Here is a 16,023-nt window from a genome sequence, read left to right on the forward strand (position 1 = left end):
CCGCGGCCGATTTAAAAGGCTACCACCTAGCAAGTGTGGTGTCTGGCGGTGACACCACAGGTGAGCCGAGATTGTGTATTGTGTATTAAACCAGGGACCTAGAAACGACCGAGAGGCTTCGTTCTACTGTGGCCCTCAGTGGTACACCACTCCACAACAGGCCACAGAAAACCACACATCCCACCGCCACCCCACACCGAACTCAAGGTTTGTGTGCGGTTCGGTAATGGTGATGGAAATATAGGGTGATGGTAATATAGATTGATGAGATGCTCTGGTTGTTTTCAAGGGAAGTCGGAATTGCCTATCTGCTATGATTGTAATTTGGTTCACCACGTTTGTACGTTTCCTGCCAGCTTCCTCTACATGATGTGCAAAATTGCACATTCATCCAGGTATACTTCGACATATGTCGTTACTGCGCTTCTTCTAATCGTTACGGAGTTTAATTTTATTTGAGGTTTCATTTCTAGGTTACCTTCCAGCAGAAGGTGCATAGTTTTGTGAGCCACTGGTGACAATGCGACACTTCGACATTATCCTTCAAGTTTATGCAGCGCTGCCCTATATTAGCTATCTATAATTCGTCATCAATTGCGACGAGCAACAAATCATCTGAAAATCCTACCAGTCGTCTTACTTTACTGATGTCTTGTAAATTCTGTAATATGGGCGCCAACGCTGCAGCCTAAAACTTTGGGCCACACACTGATCTCTTTGGACAGGCATTCGGTACTTTTTGTATGTCCATCCTTCTGATTATTGGTCTGAAGGGCATCAGCCATCCACTTACGTAATGGAACGAAAAACCTGCAGCAGTCGTTTCAGTGTTACTTTATTATATTACCAGCAGTTTCACTGACTGATTACACCATCTTCGGGCTTAACTGACGCTGAGGGGGTGAACTCTAGTTGTATACAAGATCACATCAGTGGCCAACATCTACGAACTGGCTTCCGCAGAATGCTGTAATAGTGATGGTCTTCGTCATTTCCTTCCCTGGTCATATTAAAGATACATATTCCCCGCGGCAATAGTTTCTCGGGCAGTTGTTCAGCACCTCTGGACAGTTCAACTCCATAAAGTGATCAAAGAGAGACAACAATCATACACTATGTGATCAAAAGTATCCGTACACCCCGAAAAACATACGTTTTTCATATTAGGTCCACTGTGCGGCCACCTACGGCCAGGTGCTCCATATCAGCGACCTCAGTAGTCATTAGACATCGTGAGAGAGCAGAATGGAGCGCTCAGCGGAACTCACAGACTTCGAATGTGGTCAGATGATTGGGTGTCACTTGCGTCACACGTCTGTACGCGAGTTCTCCACACTCCTGAACATCCCTAGGTCCACTGTTTCCGATGTGGTAGTGAAGTGGAAACGTGAAGGGATACGTATAACACAAAAGCGTACAGGCTGACCTCGTCTGTTGACTGACAGAGACCGCCGACAGTTGAAGAGGGTCGTAATGTGTAATAGGCAGACATCTGTCCAGGCCATCACACAAAAATTACAAACTGCATCAGGATCCACTCTCGCTTCGTGTAAGGAGCGTAAACGTTGTACGATTCAACAGTGGAAAAACGTTGTGTGGAGTGAGGAATCACGGTACACAATGTGGTGATCAGATGGCAGGGTGTGGGTATGGCGAAGCCCGATGAACGTCATCTGGCAGCGTGTGTAGTGTCAACAGTAAAATTCGGAGGCGGTGGTGTTATGGTGTGGTCGTGTTTTTCATGGAGGAGGCTTGCGCCCCTTGTTGTTTTACGTCGCACTATCACAGCACAGGTCTACACTGATGTTTTAAGCACCTTCTTTCTTCCCACTGTTGAAGAGCAATTCGGGGATGGCGATTGCATATTTCAGCAAGATCGAGCACCTGTTCATAATGCACGGCCTGTGGCTGAGTGGTTACAGGACAGTCACATCCCTGTAATGGACTGGCCTGCCCAGAATCCTGACGTGAATCCTATACAACACCTTCGGGAAGTTGTGGAACGCCGACTTCGTGCCAGGCCTCACCGACCGACAACGATACTTCTCCTCAGTGCAGCACTCCGTAAAGAATGGGCTGCCATTCTCCAAGAAACCTTCCAGGACCTGGTTGAACGTATGCCTGGGAGAGTGGAAGCTGTCGTCAAGACTAAGGGTTGGCCAACATAATACTGAATTCCAGCGTTACCAATCGAGGGTGTCACGAACTTGTAAGACATTTTCAACCAGGTGTCCGGATACTTCTGATCACATAGTGTATGTTATAGAAGCGCCAGTAGTATCGATCATCATCACTAGAGCGTAAGTGGAATGAGTTCTGTCAATAGCGAGGTCAATTTATTAATTTATCTTCTGTTGACATGCCTTTTCTAAACCTGTAGCTTACTGGTGAGGGCTCATCCCATGTAACAGTCTGTGATCTTTTAGTCTGTTGCACAACAGTTTTTCAGATATCTTACCGAGAACTTTCATAAGACAAATTGGTCTCTGGGATTTGGGTATCATCAGATACTTCCTTGCCGGTTATTGATAATCACCACCTCAGCATTCTTCCATGGTGCAGCGATCTTTCCTTGCTAGAGACACTCGTTGTGCGGTCACATAAGGCTTTTATTACTTCGACAGAGAGTCCATTCGATCTTGGGGATATTTTCTTTCTTAATTCAAAAATTATTTTCATAATTTCTACTTGTGAGAAGAGTGCAAACAAGCATCTACTTTCGATAGTCTTCCCATAAGATTGTTCCTGACATACACCGATATTGTTCCCCGACTTCTTCTTCGTCATCAGGAAGCGACGTATCCATTATACCTACATCTCCTTGCATGCCCCGCAAGCCACCGTACAGTACCACTACCATCCCTACTAGTCATTTCCTCGGCTGTTCCACTGGCCACCGTACGAGGCATAATTTCTCTTACCTTGTCTTTATGATCCTCCCACGAAATGTACGTTGGCGGCAGTAAAATCGTTCTGCAGTCAGCTTCGGTGTCTGCTACTTAAATTCTATCAACAGTGTTTCGATAAACGAACGTCGTTCCCTTCAGGAATTCTCTTTTTACACGAAGAATCTCCGAAACACTCACCTGATGTTCCAACTTACGGGTAAAAAATCTAGCAGCAGGCTTCTGAATTGGTTCGATGTCTTCCCTTAATCTGAACTGTTTGGGATGGGTCGCACAAGTGTTCTACACACGGGCTCTTTTATAGGCGAATTACACTTTCCTAAAATTTTCCCAATAAACAAAAGTCGCCCATTCGCCACCCCTACTACCGTCTTCACGAGCTCGTTCCATTTCATCCCGCTCTACAACGTTGTGGCAGCTAACTGTTACCAACTTTCTGTTACCGTCTCACCATTTCTTTTGAGCTTGAGGTTGGTGATCGTATATTTTAGAAGATTATTTTTTATGAATTTCCCCCTGGGTAAATTTCTGAGTTAGGCTCCACAAATTGTTTTCATCGCTCAATTTTTTCCACAACGCTTCCTTAAAACGTTGTTTAACATGTCTGTACCCATGCACCCTTCGGATTCTTGCCTCTTAGGCCACCCTGCTTTGGCATACCTTGCTGGCTCTTGTTTCACATCTTAATTCCTGCAGCTGCTCGGTCCAGATACAGGGCACTCCTTTAGATGGACCTCTCCTGATACATAGCGACGCCACCATTTCTCTGTGTACAGCCACTGCTAGTTCTTGCGCTTTAACATCCACAGCATCACGCACGATGGGCTTCCTGGACACCGAAACGCCCTACTCAGTTCTTCCCAGCTAGTCTTCTTCATGTAGTTGGGTCTTATGCGTACGATTTTAGTGTTTTGAAGTTCGTTCCAGTGATGATATAGTACATGATATTGTCGTCACTCTGTCATTCCACTCTCAACCTACAGCGCCTCACATGAGACGCCGCTGCCACATCTGCTAGAGTAGCGTCTATATTTGACGTTTTTCCGACCTTCCCTTTGTAGACTGGTGGATTCCGAGTTGTTTTAAATACCTGTAGGTTGAGTTCCGTGATGACCTCTTCTGCTTGCCCTCCACGTTCTTCAATCAGGCGGCTATGCCACAATACAGACTTCACGTTTGCATCAGTGGCGTACACAAGAGGTTTAATTCGTCCTAGTTGCTAATATCCTTTAATCTTAGCAGATAATCACGAAATTGGGAATAATGGGAAATTACTATGCAACTCTCCCGTCTGATTAACATTTTCGCACAGATTACGTGTTCTGAACAATACTGTGATATTTTTGTCGCCATAATGGCCTTCTTAAATATTATTACTGCTGTCATAGGACGTTGAACTTGGATGATTATGTGGGCAGTTAACTGCATAGGAGTCGTCTGTAGCCCTACGTTATTCGACCACGTGTCGTCACAATGTACTGTGTCTATAAGAAAGTGGTGTACTGTTTGATGTTGTTCATGCTGTGTGAGATGTTCATGTGTAAAATTTCGGTGGTGATACTTAATAGCCAGGTCATTATCTCTTCATCTACATTTACATGACCAACTGAAATTCACAATTATGTGCCTGGCAGAGGGTTCACTTAATTATCTTCAAGCAATTTCTCTACCTTTCCATTCTAACACGCGTGAGAGAAACGAGCACTTAAACCTTTCCGTGCGAACTCTTGTTACGATACTCATTTTTCCCTACACATTTTCGCATTCTGAGGAGAAAGATGATGATTAAAATTCTGTGGAAAGATCTCGCCGCGACGAACGACTTCCATGTTTTAATGACTGCCGGCCCTACTCGTGCACCAACCGTAGCACTCACTCTCCTATTTCGCGATGACAGAAAACAAGTTGCCCTTCTCTCAACCTTTTTGAAGTCTCCCGTCAATACTCTCTGATGCGGATCTCACAATGCGCAGCAATACTCCAGAAGAGGACGGATAAGATTAGTGTAGGCAGTCTTGTTAGTAGATGCCTTGTATCTTCTAGGAGTTCTACTGACAAAACGCAGTCTTTGGTTAGCTGTCCCGGCTACTTATCTGTGTGATCGTTCCAATTTAAGTTATTCGAAATTGTAATCCCTAAATATTCATTTGGTTCACAGCCTTTAGATTTGTGTGATTTATTGTGTGACCGAAATTTAACGGATTGCTATAGGTATTCATATGGATGACTTGACACTTTCCATTATTTAGAGAGACTTACGACTCTTCGTGTCATACAGAACCTTCTTTAATCATTTTGCAATTGGTTTGTAGCTTGTGATGACATAACAAGACGGTAAATGACAGCATCATCTGAAAACAATCTAAGAGGACTGTTCAGATTGTTTCCTAAATCGCCTACACGTAGAACAGTTCCTTGGGAAACGACAGTTATCACTTGTGGCTCAAATGATTCAAATGGCTCTGAGCTCTATGGGACTTAACATCTGAAGTCATCAGTCCCCTAGAACTTAGAACTACGTAAACCTAACCAACCTAAGGACATCACACACATTCATGCCCGAGGCAGGATTCGATCCTGCGACCGTAGCAGTCAGGTGGTTCCGGACTGAAGCGCCTAGAACCGCTCGGCCACCGCGGCCGGCTGTCACTGTGATTTACTCGATGACACTCCGTCGGTTACTAAGAAATGCAACCTTTCTGACAGGAAATTATGAATCCAAACGCACAGCTCATGTCATTGTTGCTTGCAAAATTCTGTCGACGAGTTACATTCTTCCATTGTGAAAAATCACAAGAAACTTGTTGCTCCGCGGAAATGTTGGAGTGAGAAAGTTATCAACAAAATTTTTAGCTATATTTGCAACAAGAAAAGAAAAACGTACTCCAAAGTTGAGACACCGTACTCAGTTAATATAAATGAATAGATAATAGTTTTTCAATACTAGCGAACCCGGCAATGCTTCGCAACTGATAAATATTTATGGGAATCGCATATACATCCTAAGTTCTTTAATCCCCCTCTCTCTGTCCATCTTCTCATACCCCCTCATCTCTCCACACACTTCTTCCTCCTCCCCCCCCCCTACCCCAACTCTCTGTGCATAACCTCCTCCCACTTCTCGTTGTCCATATCCTTTTACCCCCTCTCTACGTCCATTTCCGTCTAAATGTTAAGTAGAGTATCATGTAAAAATTTGAAGTAAATCCGCAAATATCTTTTTGAGACTTTTGGTAAGAACGTTTCCGATTTATGTATTACATAAATATTCATATATGTAATATATTACGAAAATATGTAGCCTATGTCCGTCCAAATGTTCATTAGAGCATCGTGTTAGAAGTAAATCGGTAAGAACTTTCCAATATTGGTGGTAACAACGCTTCTTCCTTTATATATAACATTTAGACGTGTATATTACATGTAATAAAAATGTATAGCCTTGCTGCCTGTGTTCGTCCTAACTTTAGAGTATTGCGTAAAAACGTGAAGTAAATCTGTCAAGAACTTTTCGATATTTTTCGGTAACAACGTTTTCTTGTTATATATTGCATACGTATTTGTAGATTATATATATAACTGTCAAACTGATTATTTTATTAAGAAACCAAGTGACACCAGAACTGTCAATCTGAACGCAACTCTTTTTATTTTATTTTCCATACCAAAAATACCATAATCATCCAAAATTAGGAACACAAAAAAAAAGAAATCAACCAAACTGACGGAGCCGTTCTCAAGTGATGATCTGTCACAATGGATTTTAATTTCCGACTTTTCTGGCGCATTTTCCAAAGATTTTCTTTCACACAAACCTTGTTCTAACAATTACTCACACAACAGACAGAAAAATTATCCAAATCTGTCGGGCCGTTATTAACTGATAACGTTCCTTAATGCGGAAAAACACAAAAAAAGTACCAAACAAATTGGTCAAGACGGTCTCACGTGATGGCCTTTCTTACATGCGGCAATTAACTTCCATTTATATAGATGATCTGCGGTCCGTCACGCACAACAGCATCCAATGATGCTGCAAGCACTTCCTTTTCTGTTAATCATTCGTCATGTATTACATATCCTTCTGAACGTTATCCCACTTCTATTTGTGAGAACGTCTACAGGCTTTCCCCACAGCCAACAGAGACGGATGTGCTTCGCCGTAAGTAAAACGTTCTGTAGTCGACGTGGCGAAAGAAGAATCCTGACAGTTGAAATGTCTTTGGCGTGGCTGTTTTACGCATCTACCACAACCATTCACATAATGCGCACTTGCTTGCATCTCAGTGGCAACGCTTCATTGTTGCCGAAGCAGCAACCTTTAGTGCTTCGCAATTGATAACGCTGCCAGCAGTCAGAGGTTAATCCGTGATCATACGAGATGTGATTCTTATCTGAAGTAGGTTCGTCTGAAGTACGGGGTTATTACCAATAACTGAAGCGATTTCACAGCTTTACAATAACTTTATTATTTGAGATATTTTCACAATGCTTTGCACACACATACAAAAACTCAAAAAGTTTTTTTAGGCTTTCATAAATGTTCGATATGTGCCCCTTTAGTGATTCGGCGGACATCAAGCCGATAATCAAGTTCCTCCCACACTCGGCGCAGCATGTCCCCATCAATGAGTTCGAAAGCATCGTTGATGCGAGCTCGCAGTTCTGGCATGTTTCTTGGTAGAGGAGGTTTAAACACTGAATCTTTCACATAACCCCACAGGAAGAAATCGCATGGGGTTAAGTCGGGAGAGCGTGGAGGCCATGACATGAATTGCTGATCATGATCTCAACCACGGCCGATCCATCGGTTTTCCAATCTCCTGTTTAAGAAATGCCGAACATCATGATGGAAGTGCGGTGGAGCACCATCCTGTTGAAAGATGAAGTCGGCGCTGTCGGTCTCCAGTTGTGGCATGAGCCAATTTTTCAGCATGTCCAGATACACGTGTCCTGTAACGTTTTTTTCCCAGAGGAAAAAGGGGCCATAAACTTTAAACCGTGAGATTGCACAAAACACATTAACTTTTGGTGAATTGCGAATTTGCTACACGAATGCGTGAGGATTCTCTACCGCCCAGATTCGCACATTGTGTCTGTTCACTTCACCATTAAGAAAAAATATAGCTTCATCACTGAAAACAAGTTTCGCACTGAATGCATCCTCTTCCATGATCTGTTGCAACCGCGCCGAAAATTCAAAGCGTTTGACTTTGTCATCGGGTGTCAGGGCTTGTAGCAATTGTAAACGGTAAGGCTTCTGCTTTAGCCTTTTCCGTAAGATTTTCCAAACCGTCGGCTGTGGTACGTTTAGCTCCCTGCTTGCTTTATTCGTCGACTTCCGCGGGCTACGCGTGAAACTTGCCCGCACGCGTTCAACCGTTTCTTCGCTCACTGCAGGCCGACCCGTTGATTTCCCCTTACAGAGGCATCCAGAAGCTTTAAACTGCGCATACCATCGCCGAATGGAGTTAGCAGTTGGTGGATCTTTGTTGAACTTCGTCCTGAAGTGTCGTTGCACTGTTATGACTGACTGATGTGAGTGCATTTCAAGCACGACGTACACTTTCTCGGCTCCTGTCGCCATTTTGTCTCACTGCGCTCTCGAGCGCTCTGGCGGCAGAAACCTGAAGAGCGGCTTCAGCGGAACAAAACTTTATGAGTTTTTCTACGTATCTGTAGTGTGTCGTGACCATATGTCAATGAATGAAGCTACAGTAAATTTATGAAATCGCTTCAATCATTTGTAATAGCCCTGTAGTTTCCACCCTGCTTGATACGCAGAAACGAGACGGTCCATTTCACAGAATGTGCCCGTCGTCGTGATTTGCGCCTGCAGAGCTTTCCATCGGCAGCTATCGACTGCATCTGGCTCACAATTCAAACGCTTTGTTCACGGAAATGGACGCGCGTAATAATTGCTACGTTAGGTCTACTAAAACGCACATTTCCTCCATTGTCTATGTGCTAGCTACTGTCTTTTTGTACTACACACAGGTAAAAACTTCAATGTCCACGAATATGTTACAAAGTAAAAAGTGAAGCTCCATATCCACTCAGTGAGGTCATCAATGTTCAAAGTTCCCATTAAATATAGTACAAAAGTTTTTCATGAAAGATAAGAATTATTTGAACATTCTTACTTTTTAGTGAAAAACCAACGTCATCGTTATTAAATCACATCTTTTATTCAGCAGCAGAATTTTTAGAACATTTGGAATACCAGATTTTATAAAAGGGAGTACGAAATATCCTACTGCAAGTAGTGCAAGCTCTCTTGTAGGTAAAGCCAAAACAATCAATTATTTGCTGCAATACTGCTATTAAATTTGCTATCAGTGCATATGTGTACATGTGTGTTTGTGCCTCTCAGTCACATAGAGTATTTATAAAGGAAATTTGTATTCCACGATCCGAAACGTTTTTCGATGAAAACATAAATAAATTAATAAATACTGAATTGCGAAACAATCGAGCAGTGCTATAAAAAGCAGCCTTCCACGTTCACAAAATCGAAAGGCCTCACAGCGCTCTTATATACATGTACGAGTAACACCAAATGTGGCAAAACATAATTGTACAAGGTGGGGCAAATAAAAGAGGCCCAGTGAACAGAGTTCCAGGACACAAAGAAAAACATCAGAGGAAAGGATATACGGTACTAACTTGACTATATCAGGTGCTGAAAGCGACCACCAATCATCTGTTTGCACTTTTGGATTCTGGTCAGCAAGCTGCTGAAGGCGGATCGAAGCTGGACGCTGGAATTGCTGCAGTCTCATCCGAAATGGTCTGCTGCAGTCCTTGAAGACAATGAGGGTTGTTGTGATACACCCTAGACTTGAGGGCTCCCCAGATAAAGTAATCGCACACGGACAGATCCCGCGCGACTGCTACGGTAGCAGGTTCGAATCCTGCCTCGGGCATGGATGTGTGTGATGTCCTTAGGTTGGTTAGGTTTACGTAGTTCTAAGTTCTAGGGGACTGATGACTTCAGATGTTAAGTCCCATAGTGCTGAGAGCCATTTGAACCATTTGAACGAACAGATCAGGTGACCTGGTTGGCCAGCTGGGGCTGCAACCAGGCTGATCTCTGCTAACACGTCTGTCAGATGAGAAGATTGTGTAAATGTACTTCACGTACAAGGCTGTATGGGCAGCTGCTCCATCCCGTTGGAAGTAACTGTAGGTCTTTTCCTTCACCGTTAATGCTGCCACAAATGGTCTTAAAACGTTGGCAATGAAACGCGCAGAAGCGAGCGACTGATGAAAGAAGATGGGACCAACGATGCTGCTTGCAGACACTCTGCACCAAACCCCAACCCTCTGATCATGCAACCGTGGTTCGTGGAAGTTACTCGGATTCTCTTCTGGCCATAACCTGTGATATGTGAGTTGGCACAACCACTCAGGTGAAATAGGGCTTCATCAGATATAAAGAACAGATCCAAGTCCAAGCCATTCATCGTTATCTCAGTGAACAGGAACTCACAAAACTGGAGGCGCTGAGGTACATCTGCTGGTTTTAATGCATCGACAACAGACACTCTGTAGAGATGCTTGTGCAGATCCAGGTGGAATATTCGTCCGCATGATCGACGTGAAACGCCGGTCTCTTGCGACAGGTGTCGGGTTAATTTGGTGGGATTCTGAAGCATTTTCTCATGAATTGCATTACCACGATGGTACATGCAATCACGGATATACCACTTCTTACAGAGGCTAATCTTACCAATAATCGCACTCCTCACTTACCATTCGCGAACGCAATGGGGAAGAATGGCCCGACGGTATCACCATAAAGTGATTGTGTAGATGTCGACTTGCTCATAAATTACACTAGGGAAAGTCTGTATAGCGCGAATTAAAGTTAGAGAAAGTATACTCCGGAAAGTTAGGAAAGCTATCACTATTTGGAGATACTGAACAACGTATGAGTTTACGAAGGAAGGAAGGAAGGAAGGTTAGGGTCGAACATCACATCGACGACGACGTCCGCAGAGCCGAGGCACAAGGGTACTGGGAGTGCATTTTGCAGAGACCATCGCGAAAATTACCTCACACGTTATGGAGAAACTACGAAAGGCCTACAAACTGTATTCAGCAAACATCCTACTTCTTTATTTTGTTACATACGACACCAATCCATTCGTCGAATGAGGTAAAGGACATTTTATAATAAAGAACAATACTTTCAGCGATCGTAGAGCAATAAATGCAAATGTGCGGTTGACTGTCGATTAAAGAGCATCATACCCGTACACCAGCGACTGCTCTTTGCCTCATTGCACCCTTTAAATGTTCGGAATATATCTAATAGGAATCATAAAGCCGAATTTAATGATGAGTCTTTAGATCTAATGCCTCGTCATCGGCGGATGAAGTGGTGGTAGAGACTGACAATAGCGACGAGATGGAATCGCTGGGATTTCCATATAAACAGGGAAACGACATACAGAACAATTATTGTGGTGAATTTAATGCTCATAGTACCAGTAGGTAACACAATGTATTTTCTGTGTCTAATTACGTCTGCTATTGTTGAAGTCTGCTGGGAGTCGCTTCCCCGAACACTGGTTTTAAACAAACATTAGTGCATTGCAGCACTCTCAAAAAATAACAATATCGTCTGCGAAAAGCAGCGTCTGGAAAAAGCTGCACAAATATTCAGTGGGATCTCCACAAGATTTCAAAGTGGTGCGAAGCTAGGCATCTTGCGGTAAAGGTTCAGAACTGCATAAACTGTGCACTTCACAAAACGAAAAATCATACTGTCCTACGAATATAATATCTGTGAGTTACAACGGGAATCTATAAACTCATACAAATATCAGGTGTAACACTTAGTAGGAGCATGGAATGTAACGAACACGTAGACTCAGTCGTGAGTAAGGCAGATAGTGTACTTCGGCTTGTTGGTAGAATACTAGGGAAACGCGCTCACAATTCACCCGTGCGACGCATTTTAAAATATTGCACGAGAGTTTGGGATCCATACCAATAGGACTGGCAGAGTCTCACAGAAACGCTGAAGAACCTGAACAGAAAAAATCTTGAAGGTAGATGCAAACCATCCCAACAAACCCTGCTTAAAAAGTTTTAGGAACCAGCTTTAAATGACGAATCTAGGAATATATTACAACCACCTACACAGGGTGAACATGAATAAAACCGACAAACTGCAGGGACAAGATCAGATTAATTATATAGCATGTACAGAGGTATTTAAACAATCATTCTTTTCGCGCTTCATGCATGAGGGGAATGGGAAGAAGAGCGAAAATAAATAACTGTAAACCTGAAGAGCACATCGTTACGCATTCAGTTTAGATTTTTTTTATAACATTAAACAACTTAAACGGTTGCGTTGTGAAAACAGTTTTGAATCTTTATTAAGGGAACATGTGATCTGCACTATCAGATTATTTTTGTGATACGGTACCATGAATCAATAAATGTAACGAAATTCGTGTAGCTTGAGAAAATATCTACTTGGTGGGGTGACCGAGTGCTCGTCATAAGTCCGTTCTAATGCACGTTAGCTGAAGACGCACGCCCCACTCTATTCAGTTATGGACTATCGACTTTCTCGCATCGGTTAAATACGTCAGAAATACTTTAAGAAAATCCGCAAAAATGTTTTCATTTACAAACACTTCATGCAAGACAGTAGCGCAAACTGTTGTCGAGAACTACTTTAGCGCGTACACCTGTCATGTGTTGGAACCCAAGAGGAAGCCGAAGAACCTAGGGGGCAGGCTAATGGGTTAGCAACTGGTTGATTTTGTCCACATTATGGAGGAAACAGTCGTGGAATCATAGTTACGAGACCAGTAACATTCTACTCACTAAACATTATTGGTTAAAGTTGGATAAACAATATCTCAGACGGGCTATAGGAAGAGTGCAATTTTCTTTCAGTGTATGAAGCTCTGTAGAATGGGAATAGAGTGAATAACTGTGGTAAGACGTATCCCCTACAGCAGCCTATAGTGTGACACTCGGAGCACACTTATTAATTATTCAGATGATAATTGCTGCTATGGTAAACCTTCATTTATAAGAAAGGAGGATCACTCTTTAATGTCCTAGGATGTCATTAGGTGCGGAGTACACTCTCGTATTTTGTTCAGGATGAGGTAGGAAATCAGCTGTGTTCATTCCTGAGATACCATACCGCCATTCTCCTTAAATGATTTGCGGGAACAACGACAACTGTAAATCACAATTGCTGTAAGAGAATTTAACCGTATTCCACCCGAATGCCAGTCCAATGCCTTTACCACTGTGTTACCTCTTTCGATTTCAAGCAGAAGAATTAAATCCGTCTCCTCAGGTCGAACTTTAAGATCACCGTGCTCTAGGGTATCTTTAGGACAGCGAATGTTTACGAGAACTGAGCTGTCTGTGTGCTGAACTGAATACCGTAAAATACTTTTGTTCCTTGACAGACCAAATGACATGGTCAGTACGCAGTATGGTACATACGACTTTATTCATACATTCTTTTCATGGATTGGATATCATTAAATACAATATTGCTCACTGAAAAACCGGAAAAGCAGAAGACTTATCACAACAGTCTTCCTGTATTAGTCGACCACAACATTATAGCACCTGAAAGTGAAAGCTCTTCAGTCGGATTATCATGAGGCAGTGCGTAATCGAAGTTGACAGTATACGCACGACTGACCTGAAAGCATTGACAGTCAGATGTGTTTTCCTTATTCACCACTGTACTGGGTTGCTGTGACGTTACCGCGTGCCGCCCATAACGGCTAAGTGCAATAATTCGGTGCTTGAGTAGTACTTCGTCCACTTTTTCTGTGTTTTGCGTTTGTACTCAGCGCTGCATACATTTATGGGCACTGGCGCTCTGTTTGTGTCACAGGATGAGGGCCGACCTATCGCTGCTGCTTCTACCGCTGCTGGCTCACGCCTGCAGTTGCGCGAGGATCCTGGGCATCAACCCAACGCCATCCATCAGCCACCAGAGGCCCTTCCTCGTCATCATACGAGCTCTCGCTGAAAGGGGGCACCACGTCACCATCATCACCCCTAATCCCATGGAGGCAAGTCATATTCAATTTCTCTGATTTGTAACGTCGACCTGCTTGAAATAGAAGGCGCGGACATAACCGTTGTCGATCCGACGTCATGCTCGACAAACTTTTCCATTCACGCTGGGAGACATCTCACCTGATGATGTAAGTAGGCTGTTTAGGTTTTTATGTTGGTAACGCCACGTAGCGCTCTATATGAAAATCACTGACTGTGCTGTGTGAAGTCTGTGGCTGGTTTGCATCGTTGAAATATTCGCTATTGTAGTGTTGGGCAGTTGGATGTGAACAGCGCGTATCGTTGCGCAGTTGGAGGTGAGCCGCCAGCAGTGGTGGATGTGGGGAGAGAGATGGCAGAATTTTAAGAGCGGACGATCTGGATGTGTGTCCGCCAGAAAGAGTAAATTTGTAAGACTGCATGTCATGAAATGATATATAAGTTATGACTTTTGAACACTATTAAGGTAAATACATTGTTTGTTCTCTATCAAAATCTTTCATTTGCTAACTATGCCTATCAGTAGGTAGTGCCTTCAGTAGTTTGAATCTTTTATTTAGCTGGCAGTAGTGGCGCTCGATGTATTGCAGTAGTTCGAGTAACGAAGATTTTTGTGAGGTAAGTGGTCCATGAAAGGTATAGGTTATTGTTAGTCAGGGCCATTCTTTTGTAGGGATTATTGAAAGTCAGATTGCGTTGCGCTAAAAATATTGTGTGTCAGTTTAGTGTTGATCAGAATAAGTAAAGAGCGAAATGTCTGAGTACGTTCAGTTCTGCTGAGCTCTTTGAAAATCAAATAACGTAAGAGGTTCACGAGTACAGTAATTCACTAATTTTTCTAAGGGGAGATTTCAATGTGAACCAAAAAAGTGCATCTGAGTAAACACAGCTATTGATGACCACGGTAATCCACAGTCGTCTCGAATATTTAGTCTCACATGACTGATGTGCCAAACAATGTAGAAGGTCCTTGGCCTGGCTGTAATTTATTGTAATAAAGAACAGACTTCATCCGACGATTTTCAGTGCATAAGATTTCATTCTCGAAGTATGATTGTGCAATGACTGCAAATTATCCATCTACAGCCACCATAACATGTTCAATGGACTCCAAGCTTTTCCCAAGCATACATTTCTTTAGATGTGGCGACAGATGGGTAGGGAGGAGAGGAGGGGAGCTGTCTAAACCTTGAGAATAGGGTCATTGTTCCACTACTTTGTATTTCAAGCTCCTCGGTGGTCCAATTCAGAGTGTACCTTTGTGAGTAGGTGCAATGACCACAAGAAGTATGGTTCAAATGGCTCTGAGCACTATGGGACTTAACTGCTGTGGTCATCAGTCCCCTAGAACTTAGAACTGCTTAAACATAACTAGCCTAAGGACATCACACACATCCATGTCCGAGGCAGGATTCGAACCTGCGACTGTAGCGGTCACGCGGCTCCAGACTGTAGCGCCTAGAACCGCACGGCCACTTCTGTCGGCAAGAAGTATGGCTCCTTTATTTTGCTTCTGGGGCCTCTTATCATGTATTCTTTCATACTGTTGGTTTAGAAGACGTACGTAACATTTGACAGTGAAGTAATCAATAACAGAGATGACTTAAAAGATATTCCAGCAACAGATTATTCCAATTAGTGATATTATCATTCAACTCAATTCTTACAACAAAGGCAGCTACTTATTTAAAAACCACCACAGATAATACCTTTATAGGAAGTTATGATGAAAAAAATTATATTAAAAAACTTAGACGTGACATGCAGTTCCTGTTCTTAAATGTTAATACTGATCAGAATAAGACGTCTACAAACACAAGAACTGAAGTGATGTATACAGTGCTGTTGGATGGACTGCCTGAAAAAAAATGAAGCTCCCAAAATACATGGTCGGATATCAATTTAACTTCATATACATACACAACGTCGGCGAGTATGTAGAGGATAAGTGTTGCAGTTCTGTGTCACAGATAAAATAGCCACCAGAGTGCATTTGTGTTCTTCGTGCTTAGTGCTGTTGCCAGGCCTTGTGGTATATATAAGGGGCTTGAGTAGCGTC

The 16,023-nt window shown here is 43.0% G+C and overlaps 1 protein-coding gene across 3 annotated transcripts in view; it reads left to right on the forward strand.

The window, feature by feature from the left end:
• LOC126474976 (UDP-glycosyltransferase UGT5-like) overlaps window positions 1–16,023 on the forward strand; it is a 215,922-nt gene that overhangs the window by 127,442 nt on the left and 72,457 nt on the right. For all 3 annotated transcript variants that reach the window (XR_007586618.1, XM_050102500.1, XM_050102501.1), the window contains one exon: window positions 13,798–13,978. Coding sequence is in view for 2 of the 3 variants with exons in the window: in XM_050102500.1 (XP_049958457.1) it covers window positions 13,798–13,978 (181 nt within the window). In the remaining variant the exon portion in view is untranslated. The remainder of the gene's footprint in view (window positions 1–13,797; window positions 13,979–16,023) is intronic.

This window comes from Schistocerca serialis, chromosome 4 (genome assembly GCF_023864345.2).
Source record: "Schistocerca serialis cubense isolate TAMUIC-IGC-003099 chromosome 4, iqSchSeri2.2, whole genome shotgun sequence".
Taxonomy (NCBI): Eukaryota; Metazoa; Arthropoda; class Insecta; order Orthoptera; family Acrididae; genus Schistocerca; species Schistocerca serialis.